General features: G+C 42.5%; 1 protein-coding gene across 1 annotated transcript in view; it reads right to left on the bottom strand.

The window, feature by feature from the left end:
- CUNH13orf42 (chromosome unknown C13orf42 homolog) overlaps positions 1–7,490 on the bottom strand; it is a 40,402-nt gene extending 32,912 nt beyond the window's left edge. Inside the window, exon 1 of the mRNA XM_036249672.1 lies at positions 7,074–7,490. Coding sequence (XP_036105565.1) covers positions 7,074–7,490 — 417 coding nt within the window. The remainder of the gene's footprint in view (positions 1–7,073) is intronic.
- Positions 7,491–15,299: the final 7,809 nt, after the last annotated feature.

Below are 15,299 nucleotides of genomic sequence, written 5' to 3' on the forward strand. Positions count from 1 at the left end.
GATTTCCAGACCAAAAAAAAAAAAAAAAAGGCTAAGGGAATATATTAACACAAAACCAGCACTGCAAGATATGCTAAAAAAAAAAACCTGCTGTAATTAGTAAAAGGAATAGAAAGAAAAATAGAACCACACTAAACAAAAATGGAAATAAATAAGTACATATCAATTATCACCTTAAATGTGAATGGTTTGAATGCTCCTATAAAAAGACATGGAGTAGCTGACTGGATAAGAAAGCATGACTCACATAAATGTTGTCTACAAGAGACCCACCTCACAACAAAAGACTCACATAGGTTGAAAGTGAAGATATGGAAAAAATTATTTCAAGCAAATGGAAAGCAAACAAAAGCTGGAGTAGCAATACTCATATTTGTTAAAATAGATTTCAAAATGAAGACCATAACTAGAGATAAAGATGGCCACTACATAACATGGAAAGGATCTATCCAACAGGAAGCTATAACCTTGGTAAACATATATCCAACCAATATACGAGCACCAACATATCTAAAAAACCTTTTGGAGGACTTCAAAGAAGAAATTGACAACAATACAGTCATAGCACGGGATTTCAATGCCCTGCTGACATCACTGGATAGATTTTCTAGACAAACTATTAACAAGGAAACACAAACTCTAAATGAATAGCTAGGTCAAATGGATTTAATAGATATCTACAGAGAATTACACCCCAAAAATACAGAATTCACATTCTTCTCAAGTGCACATGGGACATTCTCAAAGACAGACCACATGTTAGGACACAAACTAAGTCTCTACAAGTTCAAGAAGATTGAAATCATATAAAGCATCTTCTCAGATCACAATGGCATGAAACTAGAAATCAATTGCAACAAGAACATGCAAAGACATTTGAACACATGGAGGCTAAATACCATGTTATTGAACAATGAATGGGTTAGCATGGAGATCAAGGAAGAAATTAAAAACTTCCTGGAAACCAATGAAAATGAACATACAAAAACACAAAATCTATGGGATTCAGCGAAAGCAGTTCTGAGAGGGAGTTCATAGCACTACCAGCCTACCTCAACAAGCAAGAAAAATTTCTAACAAATGATCTAACCTCACAACTTAAAAAACTAGAAAGCAAACAGAAAGAAAACCCCAGAGCAAGTAGAAGGAAGGAAAGAGTAAAGATCAGAGCAGAAATAAATGACATGGAGACCAAAAAATCAATTTGAAGGATCAATGAAACAAAGAGCTGGTTCTTTGAAAAGATAAACAAGATTGATGGACTCTTAGCTAGACTCACCAATAAACAAAGAGAGAGAACCCAAATACACAAAATCAGAAATGAAAGAGGTGAAATAATAACTGACACCACAGAAATACAAAGGATTGTTAACAAATATTATGAACAATTATATGGCAACAAATTTGACAATCTAAGCGAAATGGACCAATTTCTAGAAACACATAGTCTCCCAAAACTGAACCAGGAAGAGATAGAAAACTTGAATAGACTAATAACAACTAAGAAAATTGAAGATGCAATCAAGACTCTCCCAGCAAACAAAAGCTCAAGCCCAGAGGGCTCCACAGGGGAATTTTACTGAACATTCAAAGAAAAACTAATACTCATTCTCCTCAAACTATTTCAAAAAATTCAAGAAGAAGGAAGACTTCCAAACTCGTTTTATGAGGCCAGTATAATTCTAATTCCAAAACCAGAAAAAGACACTACAAAAAAGAAAACTACAGACCAATATCCCTGATAAACATAGATGAAAAAATCCTGAACAAAATACTACAAATCGAATCCAGCAATGTATCAAAAAATTTATTCAGCAAAACCAAGTGGGATTCATTCCAGTGGTGCAAGGCTGGTATAATATTTGCAAATCAATAAATGTGATACACCACATAAACAAAATAAAATATAAATATCATATGATCATATCAATAGACACTAAAAAAGCATTCAACAAAATCCAGCACCCATTTCTGATAAAAACGCTCAGCAATCTGGGAATAGAGGAATCATATCTCGACATAATAAAGGCCATATATGAAACACCTACAGCCAACATCATATTCAATGGGCAAAAATTAAAAGCATTTCCCTTAAGGACAGAAACAAGACAAGGATGCCCACTTTTACCACTCTTATTTAACATCGTACTGGAAGTCTTAGCCACAGCAATCAGACAGGAGGAAAAAATAAAAGGGATCCAAATTGAAAAGGAGAAAGTGAAACTGTCATTATTCGCAGATGACATGATAATATACGTAGAAAACCCCAAAGACTCCATCAAAAATTTACTAGACTTAATAAATGAATTTGGCAAAGTAGCTGGATACAAAATTAACGTCAAGAAATCGATAGCATTCTTATACACCAATGATGAACTCACAGACAAAGAAACTAATAATACAATCCCATTTACCATCATGGCAAAAAAATTAAGATACCTAGGAATAAACTTAACCAAAGAAATAAGGGATCTATTTGCAGAAAACTACAGGTCATTGAAAAAAGAAATAGAGGAAGGTATAAAAAAGTGGAAGCACATAACTTGTTCATGGATTGGAAGAATTAACATCATTAAAATGTCCATACTACTGAAAGCAACCTATAGATTCAATGCAATCCCCATCAAAATACCAACGTCATACTTCACAGAACTAGAACAAATACTTCAAAAGTTCATATGGAACCATAAAAGACCTCGAATAGCCACAGAAATCTTGAAAAAGAAGAACAAAGTTGAAGGGATCACATTACCAGATTTCAGGTTATACTACGAACCACTATAATCAAAACAGTGTGGTACTGGCACAAGAACAGGCATATAGACCAGTGGAACAGAACAGAGAACCCAGAAATAAACCCAAGGCAATATGCTCAATTAATATTTGACAAAGGTGGCAAGAGCATACAGTGGAGTAAAGACAGCCTCTTTAATAAATGGTGTTGGGAAAATGGGACAGCTACATGCACATAAAATAAAACTAGACCATCAACTTACACTGTACACAAGAATAAACTCAAAATGGATAAAAGACTTAAATGTGACTCATGAATCCATAAAAATGTTAGAAGAAAATATAGGCAACAAAATTTCGGACATCATATGCAGCAGAATTTTCAATGATACATCACCTAAGGCAACAGAAACAAAGGAGAAATTGAACACATAGGACTACATCAAACTAAAAAGCTTCTGCACAGCAAAAGATACAATCAACAAAATGGAAAGGCAACCCACTGTATGGGAGAGCATAATTGCCAATGATACATCAGATAAGGGGTTAATTTCCAATATATATAGAGTGTTTACACAACTCATCAAAAAGAAGACAAAGAACCCAATTAAAAAATGGGCAGTAAATAGACACCTCTCCAAACACTAAATAGACACCTCTCCAAACAGGACATACAAATGGCTAAGAGACATATGAAGACATGCTCAACATCACTAATCATCAGAGAGATGCAAATGAAAACAACAATGAGGTATCACCTCACACCTGTCAGAATGGCCGCCATCTACAAATCATCAAACAACAAATGTTGGCGAGGGTGTGGAGAAAAGGAGACTCTAGTACACTGCTGGTGGGAATGCAGACTGGTGCAGCCACTATGGAAAACAATATGGGGTTACCTCAAAACATTAAAAATTGAACATGCATTTGACCTAGTGATCCCATTTCCAGGAATATACCCTAAGAAGCTTGAAACACCAATCAGAAAGAATATATGTACCCCCATGTTTGTAGCAGTACTATTTACAATAGCTAAGATCTGGAAACAGCCCAAATGTCCATCAGTTGACAAATGGATAAAAAAGCAGTGTTACATATACACAATGGAGTACTATGTAGCTATAAGAAAGAAAGATCTCTTATCCTTTGAGACGACATGGAAGGACCTGGAAAGTATTATCCTAAGCGAAACAATCCAAACAGAAAAAGACAAGTATCGTATGATCTCCCTTATTTGTAGAATATAATGAACATAACAGTCTACAGAATGGGATAGTCCCAGAGACATGGAAGTGGGGTACAGACTGACAATCCCCAGAAAAGGGGGTTGTGGGGGAGAGATAAACCACAGAACTTATATGCATGTACGCATGAGCAAAGGTCATGGACCACAAACCTGGGGACAGGGTGCGGAGGGGCATGAGGGGGGAATCAGTGGGGGGGAAATAGAAACATCTGTAACAAAAATAAATTAATTAATTAGAAAAAAAATAGTACAGAATACTTTGAAATACATCAGAGTGCCACACAGAGAACTTTTATTTTGATTGTGTGTTTGGGTAAAGTGGGTCAACATCCAAAATGCACTTCTTACTGAGAGTCTTAAACAAAACAGTTTAAAACCCATTATGTTTCCCCAAAGAGAGACAGACAGGGGCACTTAGGTTTTGTGGCTGGTATTTATGGGGAGGGAGGGAGGGAGTGCTCACCATGGTGTCTAGAACCACAGTGAACACAGCTCACTCCCTATATGAAGGTAGGTTCTCCTGTGACCTACAGCATGAAAGACAGCAGACTTTTACGTCTATAAAGCTTCCATAAGTGACCAATAAGTACTGATCGCCATGCTCTGGGGGTAGAAAAATTACAAAGATACTGTTTCAGCTTCATCAAGCTTCACCAAGGGAGACACACGTGCTAATGACCACAGTCGGATGTGAGAAATGCTAGAACAGAGATGTCTTTAGACTAATGTTTGAGAAGAAAAAGACTGATTCTATACAGTGGTGTATTCATTTTCTAGGGCTGCTATTACAGGGTGTCAACAAGGTCATATTCTCTTTGAAAGTGCTAGAGAAGGATGTTCCCAGCCCCTCTCCCAGCTTCACACATCATTCTCCCCGTGTGTGTGTGTGTGTGTGTGTGTGTGTGTGTCCCAATCTTCTCTTTTTATAAGAACACCAGTGATGTTGGATTAGGGACCCACCCTAATAATTTGCAATCACCCCAACTAACCAATTACATCTGTAATCACTCTTTTTCCAAATAAGGTCACCTTCTGAGGTAGCTGGTGTTAGGACTTAAACATATGATTGTGGGGAGACAATTTGGCATATAACAGAGGGTCAAAAAGAAAAAAAGTTGTTTGCCCTAAACCTTAAATCTCATTTTCTACCAATGCCAAAATGTGATGACATTCCAGAAGAAAGGAGCTCTCCTGGTCCCCTGCCCCTGCTGTGCAGAGAGAGCCAGGCAGGCACAAGCCACCTTGCTAGCCTGTCCTCGTGAGGACATGGGCCTGTACCCAGTACTTCTCAGGTATGCCCACATTCAGCTCTTGCTTTAGGAGCGATGAAGGGCTGCACCTTACATTCAGGGTCAGTAAACGTACACTACTTAGTATATGCCAGATCCTATCACAGGCAGGATCTTGCTTCCTCCTCACAAGGTAGATTCCCATTTCTATTCATACACTACAGAAATAGAAGTCCAGAGAGGTAAACTTAACTTGACAAAGGCACACAGCTTTTGTTCGTAAACACAGAATTAAAATTCAGACCTTGTTCTGAGTGACTTCGAAGTCCTTTAAAAACTTTTCTGGTTACAACATGGTAAGAGGCATCTCCTGAGGAAATCCATACACTGCATCTGCCTGTGACCCTCCTCCCAGCCATTCCTACTTGGCCAGAGCCACATGTTCTGCCTCCAACCCTCTGTGTCTTCAGACAGCTGAAGTAGGAAGGGGGCAGGGAGGAAGAGAGCTCCATTCTCCAAAGAAAGGACTTCATGCTGCAGGAAAATGCAGTGCCTAGAGGGACTCTAACCAGAGCCTAGAACCCCAGGGTACTCAAGCTGGAAGGGAGACCAGAAGTCACCACCACCCCCTCTGTAATCAGAAGTGGCCCCCCAAAAGGGATGCCTAGCCCACAAATCTACAGCTTGCTGCACAGGGTCAGTACTGGGACCTGAGTAGGACCCTTTGTATGGGCCCCAAGATGACATACTGTTGTAGTCAAATTCATTATTCAAACTGCTCCCACCTGGAATAAAATGCAGACAGTTGAAACCAGCTGAATGAGGCCAGGCCCTGGAGATTCGATAGTATGCCAATGAGTCATTCAACATTAACGGGGCCTGCATGGCCTTCAGGACACTGGGAGACAGCCAGGATGTGGGAAAGACAGGCCTGCTCTGAACACCTTGGAGTCCCATCATCAGGAAAATGACTGATGAAAATATAAAACAAAACAGCCTCAATCCAGAAGCAGTAAAAATTTTGAGAAAATACAGACATGAGTAACTGAATGAATTGGGGGTTCTGCCAGAATCAGGTCACCTGGCCTCAGCCTCCTCTTCTATGATACAGAGGGAGCTGTTTCTGCTTCTCATCTGGTATCACTGAAATGCCCAAAGAAAGCTACTACACACAAACACTGCAAAGGGGAAAAACGACCAGATAAATGCAAGTTCTTTCTTTCACTTTGCTCCTGCTTAGTCTGTCTGGGCTTGAAGCCTCCAATGCCCAGCGAAGCTGTCATGCAATCTCCTTCCAGGCACAGACTCTCTCTGTGGCTGTGCCCAAGTCCTCAAGTACCTGGGTCCAGGGTCCTGATGGGACAAAGCCTCCAGTTATTTGATTCATATGTGGTTGAGCAGCTAGATATTTAAAAACATCTTATTCATATGAAGATTTCACTTTTCACTAGGATTGTTAGACGTAATTGCAATAATAAAAATAGCAGCAATAGTTTGTTGAAAAATGATTTGCTGTCACCCAAACACCATGCAATGTGATCTCATCCATGAAATGGGCAGTAAATGGCAGACATCATGAAACGCAGTGCTGCCTGACACCACAATCCAAGTCCTCCCCCGAGGCTGCCCTGGGAGACCATGAACTGCCTTCCCATTGCCCCCACCTGGGAAATCAACATGGGACTAACCACTCTCCCCAGGCTGGGAGGTGGGCACGGAAAGGCAGGGCTCTGAGGACGACTGAGCGAGTTGCTCAGAATGTGCGCATTAACTAAGCTATGCACGGATGAGCCACCTTTCAAACCGGCATCCGGGAAGCTCTTGGAACAATTCTCACCTCAGCTGCACTTCTCAGCAGCACTTACCTTGATTTCTTTGGAGCCTGACTGGCCAAAGGCCTTTTTTCCTCCCTTGGAGGACTTGGAGGAGGTGGAGGAGAAGCCCTGGGCGCGCTTGGGCTTCAGGTCGTTGAGACTGCTCAGGTATTTTTTCCGCAAGGCCAGCAGCTCCTGCAGGTACTGCAGACAGTCCTGGGTGCGTGAGTACATCCACGCCCGGTCGCCTTCCTGCTGCAGGTAGTACAGGCTGGTGTCCATGCTGCTGGTGCTTTTGTATTTCTTTAAGGACTCACTGAATTTCTCCCCGTGGTCCCCAACCACATACATGGAGCTGCTGCGGATCAGCCGCACCGTGGGGCCGGCTCCCTGGTAGTAGGAACTGTCGGCCACCTCCGCCTTCCTTTGCGGGCTGGAGCTGAAGATGGAGTGCAGCTTTCTGAGCATGGTGCTCGGTTTCTGTCTGTGGGTGCCTTCCAGCTGTCTGCGCTGCGCCACTTGATCTAGCTGGGCGTGGAGGAGCCAGCGTGCAGGCCTCCCGCCATCTGCCTTCCGGGAGGCCTCTGATCTCTGGGTTCCCAGTGGCGAGTGTGGGCTCGGGCAAGCGGGCGACAGGACATCTCTCATGCGGGGACATTGACAGCCAATAACCAAGACGCCATGGCCTCCTGAGGAGAGGTGGTAATGAGTGTCCTGTGAGCTTAAAAGGAGGCGTCCTGGCTGGTGCTGAGCACCACATGGGGCAAATGCCCTCTGTGCTCCCCCATGGAGGGCCAGTGGGGACAGCTGGCAATGCCTCAGCTCAACTATGTTCTTTCCTTGGCGGTTTCCATTTCTGGGTGTGGTCTCGGTTTGACTTGATTTTGGTGTGAATTTTTCCGTTTCCACACTAGCTGAGCTAACCCTAGTTCTGAACTCCTATATCCAAAAGGAAGTCCTACTTTGCAAGGACACCACTCAGCCAAAAGCGGTGTGTTGCTTGTAAAATCCAGTCCCCGGCCAGGGCGAGCCGGCCAGGGCCGCTGGCACTTGGCTCGCAGATGTCCGATAAGCGGAGCTCTGAGCAGCAGGAGCGCCCTGCAGGCGCCTCGCCTGCGGTAACAAAATCTCACAGCGTCACCAGATAGCAGCCCATTGTGGAGACGGAGGATTCAAGTATCTGGACCACAACTTTCTGCGTAAAAGCCTCAGTCTGCGGAGAGTAGCTACATAGACGGGCAGACCTGCTCTTTTTAACTTAGCACCTTTTCAGTTAAATAGACCAGCTATGATCAGACACACAGTATTTTTTCAAGAGCATCATTTGAATACATTAGAATCTCAGGGATGTTCCCTCCAGAATTTTTTTCAGACAAATGCTAAACATCATTGTTGCACTCATTTCTCTACTCAGTCCATTTCAGAGCTAAAGCCTGTAAATCTCTAGCACAGGCATTTTTTTTTTAAAGCTGAGTTGGACATGGAAGAGACTATGAGCCCCAGAAATTGTATGTGAAATGTTATTGGATGTATGTATCAGCATGATTTAGTTTTGCTCTTTTTTTGAGAGAGAGAGAGAGAGAAAGAGGAAGAGTGTATGTGTGTGTTCATGGTTTTATCAAATATTCAGCGAGGTCTGTGATAAACATAAATAAATTAAAAATGTTTATATCCTTAAAAGAAGGAACAATAACCTTTTTAAAATACAGTTATGTCTATACAGATGTAAGAAAAAAAGCTCTCTTACCCTTTGAGAAGACATGGAAGGATCTGGTGAGTATTATGCTGAGCAAAATAAACCAATCAGAGAAAGACAAGCACACATGATCTCACTTATTTATGGAATACCATGAACAAAATAAGCTGATGATCAAAATAGATCCGGGGACGTGAGGGCGATCTAGCTGCGACATCTATCACCCCACTGATCTCCAGGGTGAATTCAGCTGCTCTGGCTAGCTAGGCGGGTGTCCCCTCTTCCCTCACGGATCCATGTGGTTCTCCCCGAAACTGCAAGCTCAGTGGAAGAGGACTACCTTCCCGCCAGAGGAGAGGACCAATCTTTGGTCAAGGGTATAGAATAGCTGTGCTCCCCTGCTAGAACCTCCAAACAAGCTCTCAAAATAGACCCAGGGACAGGGAAGTAGGGAACAGACAGACAAGCCTCAGAGGGAAGGGGGTTGGTGGGGAATGGGAAAAGATAAACCAAAGAATTTATATGTATATATGCACAGACAATAGTGTAGGGAAGGGGGGGAGCGGGGAGGGGGAAGTCAATGGGGGAATAAAGAGGGAACATCTGTAATACTTTCAACAATAAAGATAAAAAATAAATAAATAAAATATAGCTATAAAAGGATATTATAAAGACATCTGCATTGAGCACATCATCTACATGTGGCTTTCTCCTAGTCACTGTCCTGAGATGCCCCAAATATGTGGAAGCATTTACACCTGACATTTGCGGAGTGCTTTGGGGCTGATAAAACATGCCTACTTAAATTAATTTATTGAATCATTATGGCTTTCTTAGAAGAGAAGCATCATTTTCACTGTCATCATTATTGATCCTCAATTCACAGATGAAGAAGGTGAGCCTGAGATGTTAGGAAACTTGCTTTAAGGACTACATCAGATGAACAAAAACTAGTCTTCAGACCAATGCTCCAGCTTCAAGGGAAGCTGGTCCCACTGCCCCCTTGGTGCCTTGCACATGTCAAGTCACGTGCTGCAAAGTCTCCTGGAGGGTCTCTATACAGCCAATTTCTCTGGCTTCACACAGGCACAACACCACCCAGATGGACAAGTGCTGACAAAGTTTCTTCCTACAGGAATCCAGGGTCTGTGACCACACAGCCTTCCAGTGGGCTTAGAATGATATTTATTCTACATGGATTTAGAAAAAGTTTAAATAGATAAAAAATGAAGTTTAATATATATCATATCCAGAATGTCACAAGAACCTAACCTCTTGATCTTGAAGAGAATAAAACAATCTTCCTATGTATTTTTCTCTCTACCCCTACCTCCCTGCTGGAGTCTTTCTAGACCCAGACTCTTGGAGAAAATGGCAGTGATGTCACTCACAGAGCATTACATGAACTTAGCCAGCACACGGACTCTCCCCAGTGGTACCAGCCCAGCCCCCAAAGCCACCCCTTTCTCTGGAGCTCCTACTGAGGAAGTTGAGGAAAGACTGACTTTCTGAATTCCCACAACTCTCTGCAAAAATACTTGTCACTTCTGCTCAAGAACATTCATTCCTACTAGCAACTGCCTTTATACCTTGTTTAGATTTCCCATGACTCATTCGGAGAAATGGGGGTGAAGTCAACTCGTGTCTTAAGAATGTATTTCGAGGACATTGCAAATGCCCATCACATCTCCAATCACGCAGTCAGGCTTGACTCTTCCTCTGCCTCATGGAGAATGTTGGGCAAACATCTAAGTGGAGAAGGGAGAAGGGCCTACACTCACCCCCAGCCCAGCCCTCCAACGCCAGCCCTGCTGTGGACAGGAAGGCAGCTGACTGTGAAGCTGAACTCCTCACTAGCACAGACCAGACCTGCTGTCTGTGCCATATCAAGAATCCTGAGGCTTGACCAGGACCCCAGAGAAGCAGAGTAAGGTGACTCAGCATAACAAACCTTGTTATTCCAGAATTCCCTAAACCCAAAGGGCAGACTCCAGGGCAGAGGCAGATCAGTCCAGGGAACTGGCTCGGTAGTGATGCTGGGCACTGGCATCTGTGGGCAGGACACATGAAGCAGATGTCCCTAAGAAAGCCTGGTTTGTGCTGCTGGTGCTGTGGTGATGCTCTGGGTCCAGTGGGTAGGGCAGGGTGATAGGTCTGCCACCGATCAGCTTAGGAAAGTTATTTCAACTCTGAGCTTTGGTGTTCTCGTCTTCAAGAGTAGATATCTAGCCCTGCCAGTTTGGCTCAGCGGTTAGAGCGTTGGCCTGTGGTCCAGAGAGACCTGGGTTTGGTTCCCACTAAGGGCGCGTGCCTCGGTTGCAGTTTGTCCACTACCCTGGATGGGTCGTGTGGGTGGCAACCACTCAATGTGTCCCTTTCACATTGATGTTTCTCTCTCTCTCTCTCCCTCCTGCTCTATCTGAACAAAAAATGGAAAGATGTCCTCGGGTGAGGATAAAAAAAAAAAAAGAAGAGTAGATATCTATTTCATAGAGTTGTTGTATTGATTAAATGAGGTCATAGAGAGAACATATAGTGTGTCAGATTTGCTCAATAAAAAGTACCAATTATTATTTTTATAATATAAAAATAGTATTACTACTTCTAGTTTGCATCTCCCAGCATATGTTTGCCAAATTATTGTCCCACACAGGCCTTTCATCCTTCAATGTTTGAGTATATCACAGTCAGAGGGGTGTTTAGTTTAGCCCAGGGCCCCGAATACTGAGATTCCCCGGGGTACTGGTTCTCCTGAACAGCCCACCTGCTGAGAGGGCACAAGGCCAGGCATTCCAACGCCTTCCAGCACAAGTCAGGTGAGCACCGAATTGCTCCCCTCCCCCACAGCGGCATGTTGACTATTACCGTACTATACCCTGGGATAGTCTCGGGGGGTACCATTCTCAAGGCAGTGCCACCTTCAGTGCCACCTGGCTGCACTTGACTCCCCACAAAGAATCCAGAGTCGAGGAAAACACTCTGTACACTCGTCCGGGTCTAGAAACCCCCTTGGCTGTGCCCCTGACGGAGAGGGACTCTGAGTGGCACTTCCAGCAGCAGGTAAGATGGAGAGAGGGCATGAAGGAGGCGGGAATGCAGAAGAAGGGGAAGCTGAGAAAAGGAAGAGATCAAACTATCTGTGTTGAATATTTAATGAGGGGTAAGATTACAAAGTTTGACAACGTGTATCCCATGTCACGTTGGTCCATTTGCACTGCATATTGGAACATTTTGCTTTATTGTTGTGCTATGAATTGTGAGGAAAAGTGTCTCCCCTGGAGACCAGCTTCCCCAGCTCAGACTCAGTGTCCTGTGCCTTTGGACCCTTGTCCAATAAAGCACAGCCTCTCTGGGGCAGAGTAACTCATGGCCCCTGGGCTTTGCCCTCCACATCTGGAGAAGGAAATGGAATAATGGATGGTTTCACTGCCCCTTCTTACTTTAACACACTTGGAAATCCCCCCCAAAATGTGCCTGTAAACAAACATCAGATCCTGTGAGGTTTACAAGACTGAAAATGTCCTGGCGCCTGAGTACACACAGGCTTGGTGGCTGCACTGGATCCTCCCTTACAAGGCATAGCCCCAGTTTGGGCCCTGCTGCTGATTGGAAGGCAAAATGGGCACGTCTGAGGTAAAAGGTAGGGTAACCCTGCTGGGCTGAAGCTGAAGAGGAGCAATGAGAGCAAACGTGGTATCAGGCATTTAGTTAAAGGAGGCGTGGAGGCCAGGTCAACAGCTTGGGATTTGATTCAACTGAATACTGCTTGTCAGAGCTCTGGGAGCTGATAAGGCATATTCATGCAATCTACAAAATGTGCCCTCTAGGGGAAGGACAGGTAAGTGGTCCCCATTGGCTCCCTTGGCAGGTGCCCTGGCACAGTGCACAACCCATACAACTATGTACGACAGCCCTGACTGGTTAAGAACTTAGAGCAGAAGATGGTGTGGCAAATGGGATTACAAGAAAATTCCACCTAGAAACTCTAAATAGGAGCTCTGTAAGATTTAAGAAAAGTTAGTGTTTTGTTTCTCTGTCGCTGTGTACAAACCACCTTAAGATTTAGTGGCTTAAAACAATAGTCATTTTGTTTGGTCACATTTCTGTGATTTAGCTGGGCTTCTGATGGGCATGTACGTGGCAATCCTGCGCTTCCATCCCACTGGCGAGTAGGCTGGGGCTGGCCTCAGCCGCAAAGCGGGGACAGCAGGACCTCCTCCTCCCCACGTGGTCCTCCAGCCAGGGAGCCAGGATTCTTACAAGGCTGCTCGGGCTTCCAACAGTGCAAGGGCAGAAACTGCCAAGCTTGAGGCTAAACTGCGAATGAGCATCATGTTCTTCTGCTGCGTTCTACTGCGTTACAAGGCTGTGAGTAATAGGAGGCATGGTTCACTGAGGCCACAGTCTGTTAAGGAGCTACGGTGACCAGCCAGGTGGAGTGGTAGCCAGTGAACAGAGTTTTCTTTTGAAGGATGATCTCCAAATTATTTACATTTAACTTGCGTTATATTATGTATCCCATCAGTTTATCTTTCTAAGTACATTCAGCTAAGATGAATGGCAAAATAAAGTACATTACCGCAAAACAAGTATCATAAATCACTATAAGAATAGGTCTCATTTTTTCCAAAATATAAAAGAAATGTGGATAATTAGGAGTGAATTATATAATGCTTGGAAAGATAAATTTAGGGACACAATCTTAATTTTAATGACTATTATTATTATTATTATTTATTCATTTATTTATTTTTGGTACGTACCTCTTGCGGGAACCAAACCTGGGATTCTCTGGTCCGTAGGCCAATGCTCCAACCGCTAAGCCAAACCAGCCAAGGCGTATTTTTAATTATTTTTATAATGATATACTGCAACATGTATCAGGACTCTCAGAAAAAAAGATAGTCTTTTCATGAACACTTACGTTTCTTTTTTCATTCTGGAATGTAAAGGTCTTTTTAATTAAGGTACAGTTGACATATAATATTATATTCATTTCAGATGTACAATATAGTGATTTGACATTTATATACATTGCGAAGTGATCACCACAAGTCTAGTATCTATCAGTGTACAAAGTTATTGTGATATTATTGACTGTATTTCCTATGCTGTGCATTACATTCCTATGACTTATTTATATTACAACTATAAGTTTGTACTTCTTCATCTCCTTCACCTGTTCAGCCCACACCTCCACCTCTCAACACTCTGGCAACTAATTGTTTGTTCTCTGTATCTATGAGTCTGTTTTGTTTGTTCATTTGGTTGTTTCAGTTATCACATGTAAATGAAATGTTACAGTTTTGTCTTTCTCTGACTTATTTCACTTAGTGTAATACCCTCTAGGTCTATCCATGTAAAAAAGATGTTATTGTTTTTATGGCTAAGTGATATTTAATTGAATACTATACCACATCTTCATTATTCCATGCATCTATAGATGGACACCTAGGTTGCTTCCATGTCATGACTTTGTAAATAATGTTACAATGAACATAGGGGTGCATATATCTTTTTCAATTCATTTTTTTCATTTTATTTTTTTCAGATAAATGCTCAGAACTGGACTTGCTGAATTGTATGGTACTTCTATTTTTTATTTTTTGAGGAACCTCCATACTGTTTTCCATAGTGTCTGTGCCCATTTACAATTCGGCCAACAGTGCACGCGGGTTCTCTTTTCTCTGGACCGTGGGCTGACGCTCTAACCGCTGGGCCAAACTGGCCAGGCGGATTCCCTTTTCTCCACCTCCTCATCAGCACTTCTGGTTTCTTATCTTTTTGATGCTAGCTATTCTGACAGGTATGAGGTGATATCTCACTGTGCTTCTTTCTTGCATTTCCCTCATGATTAGTGATGCTAAACATCTTTTCATGTGCTTGCCATCTGTATGTCTTCTTTAGAGAAATGTTTATTCAGGTCTGTTCTTTTTTTTTTTTTAATCCTCACCTGAGGATACTTTTCCATTTATCTTCAGATAGAGTGGGAGGGAGGGAAGGAGGGAGAGAAGAGAGAGAGAGAGAGAGAGAGAGAGAGAGAGAGAGAGATGTGAGAGAGACACATCGGTTGGTTGCCTCCTGATGACCCCGACCATGGCTGGGGACCAAACTGCAACCGAGTTACGTGCCCTTGACCAGAATCGATCCTGCAACTCTTTTGTTTGCAGGCTGACACTCTAATCAGCCAAGGCATTGGTTGTTTTTTAAATCCATTCAGCCACCCTATGTGTTTAACCAAGAATGTAAAATATCTGTACTCAGAAAATTATCAGACAATGAAGAAAGAAATCGAAGATACAAATAAATGGATGAATGGGGCATTTAATCCATTTACACTTAAAGTGATTGTTGATAAGTATGTACTTATTGCCATTTTAATTGTTTTAAGTATTAACTTTCTAAGTTGTTGGTCTATGTTTATTATGTGTTTGCCTTTACTAGTGAATTTTTTTTCTTTCATATATTTTCATATTTCTGATTTTAGCCTTTTCTTTTCCACTTAAAGAATTCCCTTAATATTTATTGTAATGCTGGTTTAGTGGTGATGAACTTCTTTAGCTTTTGCTTGTCTGGAAAAC

Source organism: Molossus molossus, unplaced genomic scaffold (assembly GCF_014108415.1).
Source record: "Molossus molossus isolate mMolMol1 unplaced genomic scaffold, mMolMol1.p scaffold_m16_p_9, whole genome shotgun sequence".
Classification (NCBI taxonomy): Eukaryota; Metazoa; Chordata; class Mammalia; order Chiroptera; family Molossidae; genus Molossus; species Molossus molossus.